This window comes from Calonectris borealis, chromosome 16 (assembly GCF_964195595.1).
Source record: "Calonectris borealis chromosome 16, bCalBor7.hap1.2, whole genome shotgun sequence".
Taxonomy (NCBI): Eukaryota; Metazoa; Chordata; class Aves; order Procellariiformes; family Procellariidae; genus Calonectris; species Calonectris borealis.
Genome location: NC_134327.1, coordinates 21,320,483 through 21,345,407, shown reverse-complemented (window position 1 = coordinate 21,345,407; position 24,925 = coordinate 21,320,483). Strand labels below are relative to the sequence as shown.

Below are 24,925 nucleotides of genomic sequence, written 5' to 3'. Positions count from 1 at the left end.
TACCTGGTTGCACGCTGGCTGCAAAAATGGGACAGATTAGATGGAAGCTGATTTGAATGAAACAGCTGAGGAGAAAACTCTGTTTGCCCTTCTCTGGAAAGAGAAGGTAAATAATTATAATATTATAATAATATGCTTTAACTTTTGGTCAGCCCTGAAGTGGTCAGGCAGTTGGACTAGATGATCATTATAGGTCCCTTCCAACTGAAATATCCTATCCTATCTCACTGCACTTTGTAGAGCTTCAACGACAAGGAAAAACCCTTAAAAACTTATAATTTCAGGACTGGAGTCATTATTGGCATCGAGCCCTGGCAGCGTGATGGGTCACCCTGGTGCCCCTTGCTGTGTAGTGCTGGGGGAAACTGCGGGAGAGGTGTGTGACCAACCTGCGTCCTGTTTCCCGAGCGTTTGTGCTCAAGGATGCATCGTTAATTTTCAATTTCCTCTTTAATCAGCCGCTTCGATTTCGCGCCGGGCTCCCTCGCTGGTCCCTGCCCGGGGCTGCCCACGTGGCCGCAGGGAGCGGGATTTCCCCTCTGCGCCTGCGCGGTCCCCGCCGGTCACGTGCCGGCAGACAGCCTATGGGGAGGCGTCTTGCTGCGCCGTGCCCGGGGAAAGGAAGTGCCCGCCGGTGTCCGTCGCGGTCGCCGGTCCCCTCGCCCGCCTCCGTCGCCCGGTATGCGCTGAGCTAGGCCCGCCCGCCCGCGGCGCGCCCGCCGCCCCTCCGAGGTGAGCGGGAAAGCGCGGTGGGGGCCTCCGCTGCGGGGCGGGGGGCGGGGTTGCCATGGCGACCTGCGGCCGGGACGGGCCCGGGCCCGTCCCGGCCGCAGGTCGCCATGGCAACCCCGCCCCCCCCCGCTCCTAGGCCGCGTCGGGGCTCCCCGGGGCAGCTTAGCTTTTCTGTGCTGTGCCGTACAGAAGCGTTGTGTCCGAACCAGCCTGTAGAGCTTTAGCAGAGAGAAACCAATTGTTCGACTTCCTGTCTAAGCAGGGTGAGAGCTGAACGTGTTTTCGCAGGGTGTATCTTGAGGTTTTGAATTGCAGCTATACCTACGCTATCTATACGGTGAAAATAGCATCCCCGCTTCGGAGAGTGCCGAAGCTGCTGCTTTCCGTGTCCTGTCAGAGTGACTAGGGCTGGTATCCTCGCCACCGGGGCTGCGGTGTCCAGCCACGAACTAAAGCGTGTGCCTTAGACTTCGCTCTTGATTATAGGGATCAAATTGTTATAATCTCTTGTAGTAAGCTGCTTAATGCTTAATTATGTTGAGTTTGAACTTTGTTAGCCTGCTCTGTATCTGTTGTAGTTTATCCTGTCTTAGCTATGCTGCAGCACCTCCCAGTATCAGCTAGCCCGTGCTAGATGACCGTGGTGAGCTCCTCTGAACCTTGGCCGTTTGTTGCAGCTACTCCCTCTGCTCTTGAGAACTCCGTGGACGTGGCTGAGTGCCTGACCTTTTATTGACAGATATATAGAGGCACTAAATATCTGTAACATAAGGAGGAGCATGCTAGCTCAGACCAAAGGCTTTCTAGATGTGTGTTTTTCCCTCTCTGTTCTGATAATTCCCAGTATCCTATTTTGACTGCTGCTGAGCAGCAACTAATGTTCTCAGGGAACTGGCAGGGAGAGCATGGATTTTTTTTCACCTTGCAGTGGTTAATACAAATTGGAAATGTTTGCTTTTCTCCAACCTGCATTCCTTCTTTACCTACCAACTTACAGACTTTATCTGCCATTTTATTAGTCTTTTGGTATCGCGAGAGCTTTCTACAACTGTGAACAGCTTCAGATTTTCCTGTCCTGGAAATCTGTGCCCTATCCCAAAGGATCATCCGTTTTTGTTGCATATTTATTCATCTTTTCTCCCATCTAGTTTTTACGAATCTGCTGAACGGATTATAGCTGGAATCTCTTTTCACTATGGATTCATTCTAGATTTGCTTCCTTTCTTTTAATCTGCCATAGACTCTCCTTAGTCCAGCTTAGTTTCCTCAAAAACCTTTACGAGGGACACTTCTGGTAGCTTTTTGGGAGTGCTAGTGCATGGTAATTTTTTTAAATAAATCAATTGACTGTATGAATAAACTTTAGCAGATCTCTCAGAAGTTAGGTTCTTTTAAAAAAAGCTGGTGGCTCTCTGGTGGCTCTCTCCCAACATGTTATAATTAGAGGGTGAACGCTTCATTTACAAGATAACGTTGGAGCAGCCTCACCCCCGTCAGAAGCAGGGTGCTGCCTGGTACCAGGCTTTTAAAGGAGATGGTTTTAATCTTGCAGGTTAAAAAAGTAGTTCTGTTGTGTCTTGTAAACTGGTGCTTTAATTAGTCTTTATATGCCTGGTAGCAAATAAAGAAACATACGGTAGTGTGTAAGCGTTGTTCTAATACATCATTTTGTTCTTTGAAGTAGCTGCTGCTGTTGTTTCTCTCAGCTGGTTGCTTGATGTATTTAAAGCAAGTTGACTTAACATGTCTGAGTAATTGGTAAGTGGCTGTCCTGTGTATGCCCTCTTAAAACCTGTGGCATTCTTCATTTTCGTTTCTTTTCCTAAACCAGAGTGGTATCATTGTGTCTTTTGGTATCTGGGCTGGCCTCCCTCATGAAACGTTGTGGGAGCTGCCAGTGGAATTCAGAAAAATGGTCTTTTGTAGCTGGGAACTCAAAGAGCCTTTAACTAGTATGTGTATTTATTTTTGTTAATGAAGTCTGGTACTTCTTTCATGTCTGTTGTTCCTTCTTTCCCAGTAAAGATGATCTTTATTTGCATGTGGCGTTTGTTTTTTTTTTTGGGGGGTGGGGGGCGTGTTATGACTATAGATCTTGGGCCAGTATAGTCTGATAAGCCGGTCAGTGAGTCGGTGCTGGTATCTTAGTTCATCGTCTGATGTGAACTGGTCCTGCCACCCAAGGAGCCATCCTCTCTCTTCCTGGCTATTTTCCACCTCTCTGCCCCCCACCCCGGCCACTCCCAGCGTAATTTATGGAGTGAGCAGGAGCAGGTGAAACTGTGGTTGCAAAGGCTGACTCTCGGTGACAGCGCTGCTGTAAATACCTGAGGAATTACAGCTACCGACCTGGGGCTTCCCTGTGGGTGGTTTGCAGTTGATTCAGAAGTCCTCACGGCTCTGCCTTCCTGCTCCTCACAGGCTGCTGGGCTGGAGGCAGCCCTTGGTAGTGGATAGAAATTCCCTTCAGCGACTTGGTGCCAGCGGCTGCTGTTAACGCTTTGTTCCTCCGAAGTTAAGAGGCTTTTAAAGAAACAATTGGGCTAAGCTGTTCAGCATAGCAGCAGAGAAAGTTCTGTCTTAGCTGCGCAGCTTTTCTACAAACTTGCAAGTTAAACGCTATCTAAAGTCGTTATTGGAGTGGTATCACTCCTGCCTTCCTGGTTCTTTTAACCAGTCACAGTGTCTGGTGGCTTCAATGCAGCGTGTTGCAAAAAAACTTAGAGCTTCGTGTCTCACCCTATGTCCCCCCACCCACACTTTCTTCCTCGCAGAAAGGTGGGAATGGGAGCTGCTCAGTTTTCCAACGTTAGCTTTTAATTAAGTTTTTAATTTCTCCTTTTCAAGTTATTACTGGGGATGTAAGAGCAGACATCTGTGCTAGAATCCATTTTAAATGTTACTAGCTTGAAGCAGTAGCAGTGGGTTTTTTGAGTCGAACCTGGATGTCATGCTGGAAAACACCTCTGAGAAAGAAGAGGAAAAGGAGCCATGTTGGCTCAAATTTTAAATCCAGGATCTTGGAGAGAAGTGAGTTTGGGGCGCTTGTCTGCCAAGTAGGGAAGAAATATTCCTTTCAAGCTTCTTTTTTTAAAGCATCTTGTTGGCAATAGCCTCTAAAAAGTTACTTGTTAGTGTCTCCTATAATGATGTAGGCGAGGAACTGGGTTTTATCGACAGCCATGTGTTGCTGCTCAGTAATGAGGACAGTGTCTAGGAAATGGAGGCAGGCTCGAATTCCCCTCTCCCAGTGTTTGTACTGCACGAGGCTGAGTTTCTGGCTGTTTTTTTTTTAGTCACTACATACGTTTTCTGTGTAGCTGTTTATTCTAATTCAGAAATGGCAGTGAGCCTGCATGTATGATGAGTTGTTGGGGTTTTTTTTTGTTTTCTGGAGGAACAGCTGCCTGTTGGAAACTTGCCGTGTTCGGCATTTGCAAGGTATTAGATCTCTCCTCTGGCGAGCTTCTTGTTGTAAATGTGCCTCTATTGTGACCCTTGGGTTTTAACTCCCCGCAGTGCTACTGTCACAAAGCAGATTTTCTCTTCCGCGTCTTAACAAGAAAAGATTTAACAGCAAAACCCTCTTAGAGATTCTTGTTCGCCATTCCCTGGAGGAATTGCTGTATCTGGGGCAGCAGGAAGCCGTGCCTTTTGAGACACTTTATTCGGGTACCAGCTCCTGTGAAAACTACAGCTTCAGTAATGTATCTAAAGCTGTAGGGTAAAAGAACAGCCCAGAAAGCAACTCGCATGCAAAATCTTAACATTTCTGCTGCTGGACAAGTCAAACTTCAAGTGTGCAGAGGATCAGGGATACAAGTATAAAAGGATTTCACTAACAGTAAGTGTTTTCATTTCAAATAAATAACTGCTGCTTGCTGCGCAGGTAGAACTACATTTTGCCCTCTCATTTCTTAATATCCTTTTGGGGTCTGTTTCAAATCCTGATCCTTCATGGCAGGAGGCCAAAATGTTAATTACTGTGATTCCGTGTTTTTGGCTTTCAGGTTTTTAGTCCTGTGGTGTGCACACCTCAATCTGGGCTAACAGAAAATGAAGTGCAGAGCTGGAGACAAGATGCAAGTGCATTTCTTAGAATGATGTTTGCAGAATTTCAGAACTGAGGAAAAATTGGCTGAGCAGCGTGGGGTGAGCCTGTGGGAGGAGGTCTGAATGCCAGGGCGGGTTTTCCCAGGTTGTGTGCGGCAGTGCTGCCTTCCTGGCTGTCCAAGTCCAATGTGCTCTGGCCAGGCTCTTGTAGATATTCCATGAGGAGGGTTTAATATCATATTTACTTGTTTGGTATATTGGGTGTTACATGGGATTTTGATTTAGCAGGGTGATACAGCAACATACTGAAATCACAGGACAAGCGTAATACAGCAATTGCAGTGTACAGTTGAACCCAAATACAAACGTGATGCCTGTTACTGGTCTCTGTATGTTCACTGTCACGGTGCTCGCAGTGACCAGGAAGGAATATGCAGACTGAAGCCAGCCTCAGGCCCTTTACTTTCTTCAAAGTTTACTTTATTAATTGTCCAGTTTTTATACTTTGGGGTCAGCCATGTATACGCTCCCCCCATGCTGGTCTGGCTAGCTCAGGAAGACATTATTCTTTGTTAGTTGTCTCAGGGCACCTGACGATTCACTGGTGCAGCTGTCTTATCTAAACCCAAGGTTACCCTCCAGTCTCCCTGGTGTTGAGATAAATTCAGCTTTCTTCACAGTACATTCTTCCGCAAGCTCACTGGTTTTTGCCTTCCTCCACTGCGGGGATGTGGTGGTCGGGCACACTGCCCTGGACGGATTTACTGGAGGAAGAAAGTCCAGGCACTGACAAACTCCTTTCTCCAGAGTGATGTCCCCAAGAGAAGCTCGTTAGTGCTTGGGGTGTGCTTTGGGGGCAAACGGCATCTGCACAGCAGGGCTGGGCTAACAGCGTATCTTCAAGATGCGGCAGCCTAGGAGGTTGTGCAGGGGGAGCTGGTTGAGGAGGGCAGTGCTGTGCACAGAAGGAAGCTGCTACTGAAGGAGTTTAAATAATGAGGAGCTCAAAGTCTTGAGCTTGTGCATGTCCCTGAGTGACCAGGGGTCCACGAGGGGCTTCTAGGCTCAATGCTCGTGGTTTTGGTAGAAACTACAGAAAAACGTAACGCCTGGATCAAAAGGCGTTACGGACTACTGTGAAATGATGTAATCTAGCATCAGAGCCTGTTTCCAGCCATGTTATTACATTATTTTCAGACCAAGGCACAAAATCAGTCATTGTGTCCTAGATTTCCCATTAAGTGTCTCGCTCGCTCCAAACACCTGCTTCTACTAATGTAGGGAATTAAGCGATGGCAGTTTTGGGCAGCACTCCTATGGGATGTGATGAATGGTACAGGAATGGAGGTGAAACGATCACCATTCTGCTCGTGACCGTGAACTCCAAGCTCCGTCAGTTTGCATAACACACCAGAAACGAGGAGAACCACATCTTCTGGGGTTTATTTATGGCTTGTCCTAAATGAAGATGCATGGGATCCGTAGAAGGAGCAGGAGCATTAAATGGAATAAATAGAGTGTAACCAATAGCATATAGAGGTATGCTTGTATTGCACATGTAGCAGCAGTGATTGTATTGGTGTAGGCAGCACGTTTAACACCCCGGCTTTTCAGTTGTGCCTCTGGGCGCAAAGGAACTAGTCTGAGCCCAGGCAGGTGAGGAGATTTGCTCCTCACTGACGTTACGTGGGGCTGTGGGCCTGAGCAACCTGATCTAAGTCGGGTTAAATCAGATGACCTCCAAAGGGTCCTTCCAACCTAATTTTTTTTGTTCTATGAGCAGATTTGAAGTGGTACCTAGGTGGTGTCAAGCCAAGTATTTAAATATCTTTAAAAATTTGGCTCCTATTGCTTTGATAATGTGGCCCTAAGTCCTAGAAGGGCCTCTTTGAGATTCTTAGTAATGAATTCATGATGTTTTCAAATCCAGCCGCAATTTTATTGTATTAAATAAAAGGAGCTTGGTAACAGGGGTGTCTGTGTGGAACATTCCCTGCGAGACCAGTAACCTAAAAACGCAGTGAGCTTAAAATGAAATGCAATAGGGAAATCTTTACTGCTTTGTTGGAATGAGACCTTTGGCTGGTTCAGATTGAATGGTTTAATGTAAATCAAATCCCCAGTGCCAGATGGCGCAAGGTAGAGAGCTTATAGCTGTGAAAACTCCTGCTGGCACTCTTGAAGTGATACTCCCCAGACAATAGCAGAGTTCGTGTCTGTTTTGAGTACAGTGATGCTCAGTCACAGCTAACGTGCGCCTGTCCTGCATTTTGAGTAGCTCTTAAAATTCTGTCTGGGCTTTGTTTGATCCTATTTATTTACAAGTGAGAGAGGATGCCAGGTGTCATTAAAAATTTTTATTCTGGAAATCTCGTCTTGCTGGGATTTGAGGTCTGTCCACACAGAAGTCGCAAACAAGGATTTGGTGGCGATGCTGGAGCAGCACCTCTAGTGAGGGTACCAGGCGTGAGGAAATCCAGCTCTGGCCCGCTGTGCATGCACGCAAATCTTCCAGGGAGTATCTGCTAGTCTGTGTTTATGCCGAGCAGATGGCCTGCTCATGTGAAGTAAAATACAGCTACTGTGCATATGTCCATCGCTGAAGTGCTGGGTAGAAACGTGCAGCCGTAGGCAGAGGGACGTGACCTGACAACCGAAGGAAGGGCCAGCTCGCACGCTGCTTTTGCAGAGCAGACTTGTTTAGCATCGCTGCAGGTCCTCAGGCCTGGCCTATGCATGGTATGTACTTGGTAGTTGTCTGGAGGAAGTTAATCTTTTCCTTCTGCGGAACAACAGCAGATAATCCTTCTTAATAATCTAGCAGGAGTGTGCTTGAAGAAAGTGCTTTGAATTCCAGAAGGTGAAAATCTTCAGCCCAAGTAAATAAGGGTCTGCAGTGTTTAATGACGGAGGTGCCTGCGATACCGGGGTGGTTGGCCATGTGTCTTTTGGGACAGTACTTCCTGAGTCGTAGGATCTCTTTATAAAAAATCCACTACCCTGCCAGTGCTTGTTTTTCTTTATTCTTTCCTGCAGGTTTGCTTCTTTCTGTTCAGGATGAATTTATTTCAGTTAGCATTTAAATTGAAAAGTAAAAAATTTTGATGGACTTTAGTGTAGCTTTGTTTCTGCAAGTGAAGAAGATTCCTTCACGTTGCTTTTAGTGTGAACACTAAATTTGAAGCCAATACACCCTGTATTGGAAGTTATATATGTATATGATTTTAGTTAGTATTCATTTAGCTTTAGTCTTAGATTACCTTGCTTTTATTCTGCCAGGAAATTCAGTGATATTTGTTGCTAGATGATAAAATTTTTATTTCAGATTTTCACGAACCTCTCTGGATGGAAGTTGAAGTCCAAATAATTCATAAAATGGCATCTTACAATTGTTCATTGCTTAAATCCAACTCCTTTTCACAGGATGCACAAGGCAGAAACATTGTTAAAACATGTCTAATAGTGCTAACCAAGGGAAATCCTAACTTGTTGAATCACTTAGCCAGGCTTTGTAGGTATAGAAGTGCTCGAGGGATTTTCAAATGCATTTAAGCAGTTTCCTGCCAAATTCTGGTAAGCATCAGGCTTTATCTTGCATGTGAACACCCTGTTGGGTTAAGAGTGCTGATTCTGCGTGGCAACCTCAGTTTCTCTAGAAATATGGTATTATGTAGTGTTTGTTTTTTTTTTTTAAAATACAAGAGCTCTAAGAGGGAAAGAAAATTTCCTGCTCTTGAGAAAAGCCTGAGTTGAGGTTTCTTAGCTGTGAAGCATCTAGTTCAAGTAAAGAAACTGTCCCTGCACCTGGAAGCTAGCCTAAACTCAAAACAAGACCTACTTTTGCGTGGTAGGACCTGGAAGTACTGGTGGTAGAAATATGTCAGTACCCGTAGTCAGCTCATTGTGTGGCGTGAACACTGATAATTCATGGATCTGATAATTCAACCATCACTTGGGCTGATGCTGGAAGCTCCTCTGCCTTTTAGACAGAATTGTGAAATACCGTTCTTCAGCTCATTAAAGCTAGAGCTTATTGATGCCAGAGATTTATGACATTATTTTTAAATAGTAAGTTTAGGCCTTACAATGTGCTTTAATTTAAAATTATATGTTAGGTTGGCTTATTTAGTAATGTACTTGCTATTTCTTTTCATCCAACTTCCATTACTGCTAAATATTTGTAGTGAGTATTTGACAGGTTCCTCTGCAGCTACCCAATATGCATAAGGCCAAAACGTTTTGCTAGATTTGTTTCCATAAAGCAAGGCAGAATACTAGGAGAAATGCTCAAAACTTTTACACTTTCCTGTATTTTTTTTGAAATTAATTTGTGGTGTGTTAATATCTGCAGTTTTTAGGTAGGAAAGGGAATTAAGTGCTCAGTTTCTAGTTCTACTCACTGCTAACTTCGGTATTTTGGAAAGAGGTGTCCTCAGAGCTTTTTCAAATGTTTAACTGCATGATCCCTTCATAAGCAGAAAGTGTTGGCTCATTTTATAATCATCATAAGCGAGTGTTTCCCATTTTAACACAAGGGTGAGGTCGCTGTGCCCCGCTGGGTGGAGGGCAGTGGATGATGTTAACCATGCCACTTCCCAGACCGCGGCCATCACATGAACAAAGACCGACACCTAAGAAAAAGATATTAAATAAGGTAACTTCACTTTGGCTTTTCAAGAATGGCTCTGGACCTCCTTCAGTTAACTGCTCGTGGCTGGAGCCTACGTTTTACTTCACAGCAACCACCACTTGGTCTCAAAGGTCAGAAGTTGGTGTTGTCAGTGTTGCAGTGGTGAGTGGAGCTATGCTACTTCTAAACCCCTAAAGGCCCTTTTAACTTCCGTTGAGCCCTAGGGTTGTATTTAACACTGATACTCTTTTTTTTTAATTATTTCTTTATGCTTCCAAACATATCTTTTGTCCTCTAAAACCAAGTTGACTCTAAAAGTGATGCCTTCGTCACTGTGCTAGCTGAGGCTTTTGTTCAGGACTCTGGCTCTGCTAATTGCAGCATGCCACAGGCTGTGCAGAGGCCAGGGCCCGGGTCTTGGGTGTTCGCCCAGATATCTGTGAAGAGCCAGAGGCTGTCACCTGGGTATGAAGAGAATTGACTTGCCTGGGATTTCTTCTCTCTTGGTCATAGCAGCCACTGACCACAGCTCCTCCGGCAGCAGCAACACCTGGCCAGGGAGGAGCGCAGGTCTGCTCTCCTAAAACCTTCTAGCAGGACACAGTGCCAGGCGAGTGTCCTAAATTTCCTTTAAATGTGCAAGAGCATCAGATTTGGTCACATAATGCAAAGCGGATGGAGAGAGTCCCTGCAAACAAAACGGGTGCTGGGAAACGGCTGTTTGAATTTGAGGGGAGGTGAATTATCCTGTTCAACAAAACAGTCATGGATTATTTTTTCAAGGCTGGCTTCAGCTACAGGATAATGCATAATGCTTGCCTAGCTCTTTGAGAATATAGTGTTAAATAAACATGAACTAATCCTTGCAAGAATGCGTCCTGTGCTGGCTCTGCCTCTCCTGCAGCAGCTGCTGGCTAAGTCTGCTCCTAGGCCCCTGCCTTTTCTACTCATTAGCAAAAATATGGCTCCATCATGGTTGTTTCATTTATCTCTGATTTATTAATGCTGAGAGTATTGGCTGAGAAGCGGTGTTGCCTTACAGGAGCATCGAAACTTCTCAAGAATAATAAAATGTATGAGCAAGAGCACTGCTGTTGCAAACCTGAGTGCCGCTTAATGCCCTCTAACGAAGTGATGTAGCGGGGCTTGGAGCTTCGCCATGGCCAAAGCAGCTCTGGCAGTGTGTGCCTGCTCACTCCCCCCTCCTCATTTCCCCCCGGGAAGCCTGTCTTATGCTACTTTGGTCTCAAAAACCCCAGGCAACGCTACAGGCTTGGGGAAGGGTGGCTGGAAAGCTGCCCGATAGAAAAGGACCTGGGGGTGCTGGTTGACAGCCGGCTGAACATGAGCCGGCAGTGTGCTCAGGTGGCCAAGAAGGCCAACGGCATCCTGGCCTGTATCAGCAATGGTGTGGCCAGCAGGAGCAGGGAGGTGATCGTGCCCCTGTACTCAGCACTGGTGAGGCCGCACCTCGAATACTGTGTTCAGTTTTGGGCCCCTCACTACAAGAAGGACATGGAGGGGCTGGAGCGTGTCCAGAGAAGGGCAACGAAGCTGGTGAAGGGCCTGGAGCACAAGTCTGATGGGGAGCGGCTGAGGGAACTGGAACTGTTTAGTCTGGAGAAGAGGAGGCTGAGGGGAGACCTCATCGCGCTCTACAACTCCCTGAAGGGAGGTTGTAGCGAGGTGGGTGTTGGTCTCTTCTCCCAAGTAACAGCGGTAGGACGAGAGGAAATGGCCTCAAGTTGCGCCCAGGGAGGTTTAGTTTGGGCATTAAGAAAAATGTCTTTACTGAAGGAGTGGTCAGGCCTTGGAACAGGCTGCCCAGGGAAGTGGTGGAGTCACCATCCCTGGAAGTATTTAAAAGACGTGTAGATGAGGCGCTTAGGGACATGGTGTAGTGGACATGGTGGTGTGGGGTTGACGGTTGGACTGGATGATCTTAGAGGTCTTTTCCAACCTTAATGATTCTACAATTCTATGATTCTGTACCTGCTCTCTCCTCTCTCCTCTTTTTCCGCCTGGGAAGCCTGTCTTACGCTACCCGAGCTTTTGCCAAGCAGTTCTGGCCTACAAACAATTGTTTTGCCCTCGCTTCGTGATCTTCTGGTAGGTCACCACTCTGCAATGGCTCAGCAAAGGGTCCGGCAAGGTGGGAAGAGTGCGTGGGTGGGAGGGTGGGACTGGGGTCCGCACCGCTGTGCAGCAGCTACCTCACCCAGCAACGGTGTGGATCAGATCAGCCGCAGCGAGTGAACATGCCCTTCCTTCAGGGCCCCATGGGGTAAAGCTGAGGCATGTTAAAAGGTCACTGGGGGCTGGTGGTGGAGAGCGTGCTCGCTGCCACGACAGGGTACAGGTTCAAAGACTAGCCTCAGAGGGCTTGAGCCAATTCTAGGAGTGTAAAATTAGTTTTAAAAGCAGCAAGGAGTACTGGTTTTGTGGGTTTTCTAGGTGCTTAAGTTGTTTTGAAACTAGCATCTGGACTGATTGTGAAAGCTGTAGGAGAACTTCCTTGGACCTCTGCTCTATTAAAGCATTATGCCATTCTTTCTGCCTGCATGGGAGAAAGGCTACCAAAGATCTCTCTGGATAATAGTGGACCTTAATTGTATCCTTTCTCCTGTTGATATGCTGGCTGTTTGCCGTGTTCCAGGCTGCACACAAACCAGTGGTGGAGTTCCTCCTTCCTCCCTAGGAGGTCCGGGCCGATGCAGCATAGGGTTTGTGCTACTGTCCGGGAGGACAGAGGGGTGGGAGCTGACGCTGCTCTAGCCAGCGCAAAGGAGTCATACAACGTGTGGCAGGGAGAGTGCCAAAATCAAGGGTGAACGTTGTTCTCGTTAGCAGTGCTAATTACCTCTCTTTCAGCACTGATGTTGAGTTCCAAGGACCCCAGCATCTGGGGACTCTGCTCTCTGGCTATCATCATGTTGTGCTAACTGGGAGTTGCGCTCTACCAGTTCATCCAGGGGAATTGCAGAAGAAAGCTGGCTTATGTTCCTTAAAAGAGAAATTTGGAATGTGGATTTTATGGCTTAGCCTGTTTTTTTCTTAGGAGTACGGTGGAAGGAGGTGTTTCCAAATTCTTCGGAGAGCAATTGGCACACAGTTGGGTGCTGTCAAACACGTCAAACTGGGATCGTCGCTGTGCCTACTCCTTTTGTGCGTCTTTGCCAGTTACAGAGTGTATTACGGAGGTGATGTGATTTTTGCATTGAAACTGCTCAAATAGCATATCTAGTCCAGTGGGGAGTATGGTTAAATCTGTTCCTTCTCGAGTCTCTGCACTTCAAAGCGAGAGCACCGGAGAGCTGAGCACCCCTTTCAACAGGAGGGCGTACCCAAGCGCCGCTATGTGCAGCTTTTTCCTTATAACTCGGCATTTTGAAACCAAGATTTGAGACTCTTAAAATTGGGCAAAGAAAGTAAAAACAAAACGACTTTTTAAATTAAGGGTGGTGGTTTTTTTTTTTTCTTTGCATCCTGGTCTGGTTCTTTGACCTGGCTGGAGTGAGAAAGACAGGAGGGCTGGAGTGAGAAAGACAAAGCTGTGGATGGAGAACTGCAGGTGGCCTGTGAGAGGGCACCGTCTCCTGCAGCTGCCCTGTCTGCCTGCTGCGTTTGCTCTGTGTGCGCAGCGTCTCGCGTGGGGCTTTGTCCTTCCTAAAGCCTGTTCGCAAGATCTGTTCTTTATTCATGCATCTGTACTACAAATGCTTTTACAAGCACTTTAATTATTGCTTGCTTCTTTCCCTCTGGTACCTTGTTACAAAGGGCTGAAGACATTGGAGTAAGTGCCCTGTATGTGGTTAGCCCGATTGTGGTAGTGCTATGGAGAAAGAAAAGGGTGTCTTGGGATTTCTGTATTTGAACGCTCTCCACTGGGCTGGAAAGCCAGCCCTCAGTCGTAGCACGTAGGAATGAGGGGAAATGAAACTAGATCTCATTTCACCAGCATAAGTTGAACAAAATTAACATTTTATAGAATTTGAATCCTCTGCATACGTACTGGAGATGATGAGATTGTGTAAGAGGACTTTATAAATGTTCTTCTAGCGGTGCTTCCTTTTTAAGCTGTTTGTTCGTACACTTGACACATTGTTGGCTTATTTAATGCAGCATCCTGAGCTCTTTTTGGAAGTGGTTGGTGCCACATGCTCCTTCACACGCAGCATCACTGGACTGTGCTCGCAGGGAGCGGGGCGCTGGGCAGATGCAGGGCTGGTGGGGTGGGTCAGGCTGAGAAGGGAGCTGTGCTTACCCGGTGGGCAACAGGGCTTCGAGTTGCTTCTCGGGTTAATGTTGCTGTGTTTTGCTTCATCTCTCTTGAAAACTCGTTCTGCTAGGAAAAACAACTTTATTGATACTGAAAACCTCCTGCTGCCTTTGCGCAGATGCCTGACTGAAGCTGAGAGTCAGAATCTGTGCTTCATCGTTCTTAATGTGCTTTCTTTTCTTGCAGGTGTGAATGACAGAGGAGGTGCCCCCGACTGCACTTACGGACGTAAACCTGCGTCTTCTCTGCCACGATGACATAGACACAGTGAAACAGCTCTGTGGCGACTGGTTCCCAATAGAGTATGTTACCGGTTTGGGGTGTGAGATGGTGGGGATCTAGAAAGAAATGGTGTGAACCTGCACTGGTCCAGTTCAGAGCTGACGCCAAAGGCTCTGCAGCCATCTGGACTGTTGCTAAGATAGCAGCAGGTTCTGAATCTGTTATGCACTGTGGTGGTGTTCCTGTTAATGGCCCTTTGCTGCCTGTCCTGCAGGGTCCTAAAGTCATCAGAAGGTTCCTGTGTGCAGATTTTGGCAGAAAAATGGGCTTTGTAATTAAGGGGATGGATCAGCTTCTTGGGAAAGACTGTGTATGAGATGGGGAAAGGAGCACGCCTCCAGGAGAAAGGACAGCATCCCTGTGCTTGTGAAAGAAAGTTGTGTTGTGCAGCATGTGCTGAGAAAACACCCTCGGAGCTGAACCAAACCGACATGGAGCAACTGTTCCTAAGGGACTGGCTTTCTGAACGTCCCGGGGGAGACTGAACAGTACTTGCCTGTGTACTCGGGATCACTGTTGCTCCCAAAGCTCTGGCAAAGATCTGGCTTAAAGCTGATCTCAATCTGTCCCAGGTCAGTTCCCCAAGCCCCCATTTGGTAAATGCTTGTGTCTGCGTAAACACAGGAATAAGGAGCTTTTCTGGGAGACAGTGATAGCTTTCTGGCTTAAAGCATCCAGGGAAACTACAGCTGTAGACTTCAAGGATTTTTTTCTTTAGCTTTGTTGAGAAGGTTTATAGAGGATTTTAGCAGATTATAATTAAGATTGCATAAAATGTAACAAACCATCAAAAGCATTCATAATATTTGGAATTTGTAGATTTCTTTTAAAGACAAGTGTCCTGGTTTAACCAGCAACTTGGCCCCACCCAGCTGCTCGCTCATTCCCCCTGGTGGGATGGGGGAGAGAATCGGAAGAGTAAAAGTGAGAAAATTTGTGGGTTGAGATAAAGACAGTTTAATAGGTAAAGCAAAAGCCGCGCACGCAAGCAGAGCAAAACAAGGAATTCATTCGCTACTTCCCATCGCAGGCAGGTGTTCAGCCATCCCCAGGAAAGCAGAGCTCCATCACACGTAACCGTTACTTGGGCAGACAAACACCATCACTCCAAACGTCCCCCCCTTCCTTCTTCTTTCCCCAGCCTTATATGCTGAGTGTGACGTCATATGGTATGGAATATCCCTTTGGTCAGTGGGGGTCAGCTGTCCCAGCCGTGTCCCCTCCCAACTCCTTGTGCACCCCCAGCCTCCTCGCTGGTGGGGTGGGGTGAGGAGCAGCAAAGGCCTTGACTCTGCGTAAGCACTGCTCAGCAGGAACGAAAACATCTCTGTATTACCTACACTGTTTTCAGCACAAATCCAAAACATAGCCCATACTAATTACTGTGAAGAAAATTAACTCTATCCCAGCCAAAACCAGCACAACAAGGCGTGCTGAACTCTCACTTTGAAATAAATTAATGTATGCTAGTTTCCCTTTAGTAGCTGCAGAAGGAGGAGGAGAGCTGGAGGCTGGTGATGTGATTTTTTTGTACCAATATGCAGTATTATTTTCACATGTGTATCAAATTAATGAGATCCTTACGCTCTTAGATGAGGGCAGATGGATCTTGCATTTAAAAATAACTTGCTAAAGATGGAAGTGAAAGCTCTGGGCAATGAATGTAAAATGAAAATGTGGTTGTCTTAGCAAGGCAGGAGGCCATTACATGAGCAGCCTGCATTGCTGCTTAGATGCAATTGAAAGAAACCACGCTACCAAATGGGGTACAGCAGCTGTTTGATGTTCGTTGGTACCATACAACAGTTAAGACAGGAAAGGTGAATAACTTCCTAACCCAGATCTCATGGAATAAGCTAAATGAGTAGCATAGAAAGAGCTTTAGATTGACATATGGCTGAGCTACTTGGCTGTTTGTCTTTGCAGAAGACAGCCCTTTCAGTAGTACAGCTTCCCTCCCTTAGTCTTGTGTAAAATACGTTGGCCTGCAGTTCCAGTGACTGGCATTTAAAGATGTTGCTGCCCATTTCCAGTTGAGCAGCATCTCGACACAGTGTTTGCAGTGGCGCTGCCTGCTGCCATGGGCTTTGTGTCTCCAAACGTTCCTGTTTTTTCTTCCTTCCCAGGTACCCTGACTCATGGTACCGAGATATCACTTCCAACAAGAAGTTCTTTTCCCTCGCAGCCACATATAGAGGCTCCATCGTGGGAATGATAGTGGCAGAGATCAAGAGCAGAACAAAGGTGCATAAAGAGGTATGCTGCTAAACTATGCTTCAGTATGAGACAGTCCACCTCTTGCCATGGTTAACTGTGATAGAACCTGTTCGGGTATCTTTTTCCTCCCTCCATCCAGACACTTATAAGAGTGATCCTGAGTTAATTTAAGAAACCAAGAACACGCCCATTTCCAGCTAATGGAGCATGGGTGGGGGGATGTATCTGAACACGTGGGCTGCTGAGCAGCCTGGTGCCACAAAGTCTCTTCCTGATGGGGCTAGGCAGCCGTGGCCCGATGGGAAGCTTGCTGCCTGATGTGCTGTGCGGAGAGATCAGATCATGCAAGCGAAATCCAAAAGTGACTGTGTAGCCAGCCATTTAACTGTTGCCTGGCTGTTTTCAGTCTGCCTGGTCATTGCTGGTGACTGAGGTATGCGCAGCTGTGGGAGAACGAACCTCTTCCTTCCTTACGTAAGGGTTGAACTTCCTTAGCTGTGCTGGGCGAGTCACTCCTCTGACTTCCTGCAGAAACTGCTTCATTTACACGGTCACTGTCTCGAACACGAAGCAGAGGTAACGAACCAATCTGCAGAAAGCTCAGGCTTCAGGGATAACAGGGCTGGCAGGCCAGGAGAGACACACAGTACAGCAGAGAGGTGAAAAAGAGATGGTCACTGAAAACAGTATAGGAAGAGACCACGGGGTTAGTGTAGGGAAAACAGCATAGGCAAGTGGATTAAAAAAAAAGCAAGGGCAATGCAGAGAGTGTATAACTTCTAAAAGGCCGTCAGAGTTATGATTAAAGTATAATCTTAACATTCTAGGAACCGAGAGCATTGAGTGGCATGGGTCTCTTCACTCTAGCTATCTGGCTTCACCTCAGAGCTAGTCAAAGTCAGAAACTGCATCTTCAGCAACTCTAACAAAAGGCTCTTGTTCCAGCCAAGCTGAAAGCCAGGGGCTTATTCAGACACTGCTCCAGGCGACTGAGCCTGTAGAACATGCTCCTTGTCCTCTACAGCAGTACAGAGATCTCCAGCTGACACGAAGCTCAGACGGAGTGTGCAGGCAATAAAGACTGTTTCTGGATTGACCTAGACACTGATGTGTAACTCCAGAATTGGCACTTTCCTGATAAAGAATGCAAATATATTCTGTCCCTAAGCCCACAAGTAATGTATGTAGTAATGAAAAATCATTATTTGTGTTCTGCGTCTGGGAAGATGATACGAAAGTAGGAACAACCCCTAAGGGACCATGCTTGGTTTTTTTTAACTCCTCACCTCCTTTCCAGAAGCTTCAGCTAGGACTGTTCAGTGAAGAGAAGTTTCCTGCTATAGCCTTGTTTTCAGATGTTCCAGCACGGGATTTCTGCCTTCTCCTGTTCCTCCCCAGGTATCCTACTAAATAACTTGTTATATCTCTACTCAGGATGGAGACATCTTAGCTTCCAATTTTCCTGTGGACACTCAAGTTGCTTACATCCTAAGTCTTGGAGTGGTGAAGGAGTTCAGAAAACATGGAATAGGTAAGATGCTGCGAAGTGACAACTCTGTTGCTGTCATTTGCCACATGTAGCTAGTGGGCGTGACTGAAGGAGCGGCACCATTTCACCGCAATACCCTTTTGAGACAAACTGTTGCTGATTTGTACCAGCAATTGAGAAGGTGATGCACTCGCATCCCCTTCTTGGTGTTAATCCAGGTGCGCTGAGATGTTTTTACTGGTGTAGGCACAATACAATGTGCAAATGTTTCCAAAGAGCATGGGGCTTTGTCTGTTTTGTTCCCAGGGGACAGCTGAGCACACCAAAAACTTGCAGTCCTGCTGCTGAGGCTGACTGAAGCGCTAGGACTTCACCCTGGAGCAGGGTTTGAAGCCATTTTCTTTCATGGGTATCAGAAGCCTGGTCCCTGAGGCAGAAAATATAGCTGCTTTTAACCTTTCGACTTCAATAGATAGAACAAACATTTAGAAAAAGACAAAGGGAACTGGAAAAAGAGTGTAATTTGGACCTGATTAAATCTGTGAAATGCATGTAAAAGTCAGCTCTGAATGCTTGCTGCAACACGCAGCATTTTTGCAGCCATTTGAAAATCCTGCAGTCAGAAGGGCTTATCTCCCTTCTGCTTATCTCCCAAACACAGCGCAGGATGTGTTTGTCATCAAATAAGTGCCCTTCTGGTGCAATTTCAAGCATGGTCTATCTCTTGATCTGCAAAAGGAAATAGGCCAGGTTTGGCAGCATGACCCAGTGTTGCACATCTGGAGTCTCTTCAGTGGATACAGGTATAACTTCCCTTCCTTGAGTCCTCCCTTCTCCCCCAGTCATGTTTAGAAGGGTGCAAACTGATAGGATACATAAAGCAATGACCAGAAGAGTCCTCAGTGGGAGCAATGTATTTAAAACTTGTATTGAAATGCTACTGGAGATAAATTTTCTGTACCAAGAAGAAAATACTTGCACAGAATAATGTTCAGAGAAGGTGGTAAAGGTCCTCTGTTCTGTAAAGTTGTGGCCCTTTCAGTTTCCAAATCCTATTTTTTTTTCCAGCTCCATCTTGCTGGAATTTTCTCCCTTCAGTATCAGTATTTCCTGTATCCATCACATTTAGTCAGCATGTTGCCGCGCTCTCTCAAAACCTTTGGACTTGTACCTATAGCAAAACAACCTAAAGAAGCTGCTGCCTGCTGCTTTTTCTGAGTCCTTTCTCCTGAGAGTTTTTCTACTTGTGTTTGAAGCTGAAGTCTTTCATGCAGGAGGCTTTTCACCCCAGGCATGCTTTTAAGCACTAAAGCTCTGATTTTTCTCTGGCAGACACTAAAAGGCTTTGGTTTCTAGTTCTCTGCTATTCTTAAACCAGAGGGCAGTTGGATTTCTGTGAGATAGAAGAGTGGAATATCTCATAACAAAATTAAACTGCTCTCCTGTTGATGTCTCTCAGTGTCTTTTTGTGCTTGGCTAATATAAATTCCTACGAAGTATCAAGTGACCCTGAAATGGTCTGGGGACTGTGAAACAGCAGCGTACATCTCATCTGTGTGTTTCTATTAGCTAAGCTGTTTCTTTAGCCTGTTGTTACCACACCTGATGGAAGAAGTTCCCCTGCAGGTTCTGCTGGGTCCTTCATGCTGTGCTGAGGTGGTTTGGATGAACCTCCAGGTCTCGTCTCTTGGGGCTGGCATATTCTCTGTGCCCTTCTCTGGTTTCTCCTGCTGACTAGTGGCTGCAGAAAATCCAGGTTGGGTGAGACTATGCTTTGGCTCTCCTCCTAAGAAGGGATCTTAATATCCTACAGTTCTTAGATTTTAATTTGAGTTCAGCAGATGCAATGCAATAACCTGCTTGTGAAATCTTGTTTTGACTCTCTGCTGTTTTAAACACCTTTAAAATAAATAAGTGTGATGGAACTGATACCATTGAAAATGACTCACTGACCTTCCCCAAAACTGAGAGCTGCTTGGCTGGGGATGGGCATTACTGGCAGATTCCTGGCTCATCTGGCTCATCTTTGTGGTTATTGAATCAGAAGTTTGTGTCTTTATAAAATCTGTTTTGTGAAGCCATGCTCATAGGTGAGATGAGATTCATATTAAAACATGTAGTGTGGTCCTGTTAAATTCATCAAGAGGGTCTGTGAGAACTGGGTGGGATGTGGGGTCTTCAAGTGTGTGCAGCAATCACTGCTTAGACGCTGGGTGCAGGAGATCTCAGCTGGGACCTACAAACCCCTTGTGCTGTCCCCGAGAAGGCAGCTGCACTGTGTGATTCTGCTGCTCTTTCCTTCAACAGGCTCGCTCTTGCTTGAAAGTTTAAAAGACCATATATCAACGACTGCCCAAGATCACTGCAAAGCCATCTACCTGCACGTCCTCACCACTAACAACACAGCAATAAACTTCTATGAAAACAGAGACTTTAAACAGCACCACTATCTTCCCTATTATTATTCCATCAGAGGGGTCCTCAAAGATGGCTTTACCTACGTCCTGTACATCAATGGCGGACACCCACCCTGGACAATCTTATATCCTTTACCTTCAGACTGATTAGCAGTGGAACACAATAAGCAGACACCACGCTATGTTTTAAGTTAAAAATGGCAATCTAGCAAAGTGTAACCTGGCTAAACCTGGGGGCTGATGCCTGCTCAGATGCGAGTTTAATCTGAAGCTGGAAGGAAGGCGATGTTAGAGGGATTTGACAGTGACCTGCTTGTGCCCAAGCTCTCCCCACTCCTCTGGCAACAGTTCAGGGAGGCAGTGTAGGATGGTCCATTGAATTCCAAGTTGGAGCAAGTTTGATGCCAGTGATAGCGAATGCTGGTGTTAAGCCACAGTGCTAGGCGTGCTGTGGCTTGCGTGGTGCAGGATTTGTCCAGCAGCATGGCAGAGAAGCCCTTGGTCTTGTTTCCTGTGGCTGAGGATCCCCTGTGACCGTGGCCTGGCCTGGATCTCAGCAGGCTGCACTCAGACTGACTTTGGGAGTTTATTTCATGTTGTTGGATCATGGAGAGGAAACCTGATATTTCCCAGGTGTAGCTGGTCAGTCCACATCTCTCCAGGCAGGTGGATAGATAGCCGTCCCCTCAGGAACTTGCTGTGGAGTGCAAAGGGAACTCGCAGCTGCTTAGAGGAGGTATTTCCCACACAAGTCGGAGCCAGTGTTCCCAAATTGACTTCTTTATGGTGCAAAGCAGACCTGCTTTTGATAGAAAGGAGCAAGCAATTAATACAAGGAGCAGATCTGCCTGTCTAACTGAGCAGAGCAGCTTTCGCTGTGTCATGGGATCTCTTTAGGGAGTGCTAGTCCACAGGGTATTTTAAGTTATTTCTTAAGTTACAGTGTAAATGTCGCTGTCCTTAACTAATGGCCACTGACTACCTACAGCACATTGGATCAACGCTAGCCAGCCTGAGCCCGTGTTCAATTCCCCAGAGGATATACCGACAAGCCCAGAGCCTTCTCTGCAGCCTGCTGCCCTGGTCTGGCATTTCTGCCAAGAGCGGCATTGAATATAGCCGGACGATGTGACTGGATCGGAAGATGTACAAAAAGCAAAGGTAGGTACCTGGGGGAAAGCTCCCTTCGCTGCCGAGGCCGGCAGTGACACGGTGACGATGCCGCTGTCTCGGGGCAGCTGAGAGCGTGCCGTGTGTCTGGGGCATCGTTGTGCTCCGGTCTCCAGCTGGTGGCCAAACTCCTATTGGTTTCATTTGAAGGGAATTTGAACTCTGAGCTTGTTTACTTGAGCCCAGAGCCTGACAGCAGATTGAACCTGTCCCTGCTGTCTCTCTCCTTCTCCCAGCTCTGTCAGACCAGCTTGCAGACCCAGAGTGGCTGAGCCCTCGCTCTTTCCCCAGCTCAGCGTCCCCGCACAGTAACTGACAGCCCGTTTGCTGCCAGTTGCATTCCAGGCCTCTGACAACAAGGTCTTCAGGACAGCGGCTCCCCAGTACGCTTGAAGAGACCCGCAACACCTGGTTTTCCTAACACAGCTGCCCTCTTTGTCCTTCCGTAGGATTGTTCCTCCTTTCATCTCCTGAACCCGGCTCTGCACCGATTCCAGTGATGACGGCTCTTGGTCAGTGACCCAGCCCCTGGACGGGACTCCTTGTTCCACAGGTTGACCGAGATTTGGCAGACTTCACACTTGACGGGCTGCAGCCCTGACTTGTCCCCGTGGCCTGGAGCCTGCGAGCGCTGCCAGGGCAGGCCTGGCTGCCGTGCGAGGCATCTGGCTGTGCCGTAGCCAAGGGCCCTTTGCGTCACCGGTCCGTGTGCATGTTGCACTGTCCCCGCCACTTCCCTTGCCTCTGGTTTGCTCCTATTCGTGTACGTGATGTAGAGGGGTTCAGCTGCTGCTTCCACACCATGGCCACTGAAAGCAGCGTGAATGAGGTTAATGACTCTGCACTGACCAACCATGTAAATGAGCCGTAAGCGCCCTGGCAGGCCACTGCTGGCAGAATATACAGTCGTGCCCTTGTTGCAGGGGAAGGTGGGAGCTGGGTGAGGGGAAGCGGGGAGCGAGGATCATGTCTGGGTCCTGCCAGGTCAGCTTCTGGGGCTTCCTGCAGGTAGCTTCCAGGGAGGGTAACTGCCTCGCATGAGAAACTACCCAGCCCTGCCAGACCTCTGGAGTGACTTAAAAAAAGCATTTAATTCAGGATGCATCAAGTAGAAGGCAGGGAATGAAATTGCTATTTCATAGTGAAATATATATATTATACTGTATAGATATCTCTGCCTTTGTCCAAGTTGGAACGTAGCAGGGGAGGGGAGCTGGGGGTCTAGAGCCGCTGCTGCAGCCAGAACCCTGCAGAGTCTGGTCCAGAGCCCTTCTCCTCCCCAGCACGTACCCTCCCCTGGCACTGGGGCTGGACTCTTGCAGGATCTTTAGGGATGAGCTCTGTGCACCGATCACAACAGCTTTTCCTTGCTGAAGAAAAGCTCCCCCGGCTGCTCACTGGTGTGCTTCAGGCCGTAGTCTGGGCATCACCACAGGGCCATGCTAGTGGGACAGTCCTGGCTGCGGGACCCCGTGGCAGTGCCAGCCTGGGGCTGTGTCTCAGCTCACCGGCAGTTAACGTCCAGCCTGCGTGGAGGCCCCGATGCACCCGACTGCCGCAGCCAGGCCAGGCACCCTTCCTGCGCCTCGGCGTGAGGATGGGCGAGCGCTTCGCTTTTAAGGTGGGAGTCTCTGCAGCTCACCCAGCCCGGGCACGTGTCAGAGGTGCAGGTACCTCTGTGCCCTGCTGGGGTCCCGTTGCGAATCCCGCTTCCCTGGCCCAGGCTCTTCTCCTGCTCAGCACCATCTTCCTTGTTCCCCTCTCATTTTGAAACTGGGACTTGAGCAAAGGTGGGCTAAGCCGCACGGCCCGTGTGTGCAGGCAGTGCCAGCTCGGGCAGTGGGTGTGGGCAGGGCATGGGGGTGAGACACAACACAGGTCAGGCTTAGACTGACGAGAAAGCAAGCCGTTAAGATCTTGCAGCCTGGATGACCGTACAAAGTCATTTCAGTGTCTGTAAACCCCACAGGTGGGATTTAATTAATAAAAGGGTGCAGGAGGCGAGCGTGCTGTGCGTGCTACTGTGCTGCTTCCCAAGAAGGGTGGCTGGGACTAGCTCCCCGCCCTGCCCACGGCTGCCACGGGGCTGGCGCCGTGTGCTGCCGCTCAGCTCGGAGGTGGCTCTGGCACAGAGAGTCCCGGTGAGCGCAGCTGCCCCTGCGGCCCTGGCCGGCCCTGCAGCCCGGACTGCAGGAAGCAGCTTGATCCAGCCCCAGGGGCTGGCACATACCATGTTTTGGAGCAGCAGGAGGCTGTTCTGTTGGGAGGTGCTGGTCCCTCTTCTGGGGCTCAAAAAGGTCTGGTGCAATGACTGTTTGACGCAAGGAAAAAAGGTGACAAGCTTGGAGCTGTTGGAGAGTCCATCCTTGGAGAGGTTCAAGCCCCAAGAAGCCAGGGCTGACCTCGGCGTTGAGGCTGTTGGAGCAGAGCACTCCAGAGGCTCCTTCCAACCTGTACATCTCTGGTTCCACTTCTCTGGTTCCCCTTCAGTTTAGAAGCGCAAGCGGCACTGTGCAGTCAGCTGTGCTGGGTGCAGTTGCGGCCGCTGCCCTGCGTGCAGCAGGCAGGCTGAGTAAGGAAGGCTCAAGAGATGCAGTTTTGCAGCATATGACATGCGACGGGGCCGGGAGCTGCATGCTGAGCTGGGGCTGGTGCTCACGGCTTTGGCCAAGGTGCCTCTCTTGGGGTTTTGGCTGGGCCCCCGGGTGGAAGAGGAGCTCCGCCACCCACGCCTGGGGCGCTGAGATAGCGTGGTGGGTTCGCAGCCCACTGCCACCGAAGTTCCCCTCTGCAGGGCTGCGCGCTCCTGCCTGAGAGTGATGTGGTGGAGCCGCTTGTAGAAGAACGGGCTGGGTCTGCGCAGCAAACGGCTCGGCTGAGCCGCTCGTGGCACCGCAGCCTGGGAGTGTGTGGGGGCTCCCTGTGCATCCCCCTCCCTTGCCGTGGAGCCGGCTGGGTCCTTTGACCACCTCACCAGGGTGCTTGCCAGCCCGCAGCCGGCAGAGCCGGCTCAGTGGGTACCCTGGCCGCGCTCTCCTGCCCGGCCTCGCTGCCGAGCGGCTGTGCCTGCGGCGCTGCCCGTGGGGAGCAGGTCTTGCCTTGGCTTTGCCGAGGCGGCTTTGGCTGTCCCCGTTATCCCAAATGCTCCTCTCGCAGCCCGGCTGGCCCCCACTGGCAGGGGAGGCAGCAGCGGGACCTGCTGCCATCCCTCCCAGCCACAGCGCTCCCCAGGAGAGACCTGAAGCACCCTTCCAGCCTCATTTCAGTTACACTTTTTGGGTTTGGTTTTCGGGTTTTTTTTTTGCTTAGCCACTTTTTACTTACTGTTGGTTTATATGAGTTTCTGTAGCAACTCAAGCCCCTGGTTTTCCTCGGCACTTGCTTTCTCTGGACCAGACTGAATCTCTCTTTCTCTCCTGATTGCCTGGGACTGATGTTCCCCCGACTTTCTATCCTGCCCATTACACAACCCAGCTCCACTGCTGCAGCACTTGAGCACATCCCAAGGGGAGCTGTGACTGGTCTGTGTGTCCTCCTGCCACCCGTCCTCTGAGGTGTCGTCCCCGCCTCACAGCCCGTTATTTATTGAAGAGCATTGTGCTGCCACCATCAGCCTCTCTCTAAACGTCTTCAATTAAACCGAACCTCTTTTCTGA

The 24,925-nt window shown here is 48.4% G+C and overlaps 1 protein-coding gene across 5 annotated transcripts; it reads left to right on the top strand.

Annotated features, from left to right (window-relative positions):
* The first annotated feature begins 24 nt into the window (after positions 1-24).
* On the top strand, positions 25-24,925 carry NAA60 (N-alpha-acetyltransferase 60, NatF catalytic subunit). Of its 5 annotated transcripts, none has more exons than XM_075165977.1 (7): positions 611-732; positions 13,881-13,996; positions 16,103-16,232; positions 17,628-17,724; positions 19,990-20,224; positions 21,075-21,260; positions 21,719-24,925. In XM_075165977.1, exons 2-6 carry the CDS (start codon positions 13,887-13,889, stop codon positions 21,229-21,231), a joined length of 729 nt encoding a protein of 242 aa, XP_075022078.1. In that variant the 5' UTR covers positions 611-732; positions 13,881-13,886; the 3' UTR covers positions 21,232-21,260; positions 21,719-24,925. The 5 variants fall into 5 exon arrangements, 1 of the variants encoding a protein (XP_075022078.1); XR_012676200.1 differs by adding an exon at positions 12,474-12,615 and having other exon boundaries at positions 619-732; positions 19,990-21,260; XR_012676201.1 differs by adding an exon at positions 922-995 and having other exon boundaries at positions 624-732; positions 19,990-21,260.

Bases quoted from the DNA above. Each gene is read 5' to 3' on its own strand.
- NAA60 (XM_075165977.1), top strand. From the start codon at position 13,887: ATGACAGAGGAGGTGCCCCCGACTGCACTTACGGACGTAAACCTGCGT. The intron at 13,997-16,102 runs GTATGTTACCGG...CTTCCTTCCCAG, and splicing joins GGCGACTGGTTCCCAATAGA to GTACCCTGACTCATGGTACC. The intron at 17,725-19,989 runs GTAAGATGCTGC...TTCCTTCAACAG, and splicing joins GTTCAGAAAACATGGAATAG to GCTCGCTCTTGCTTGAAAGT.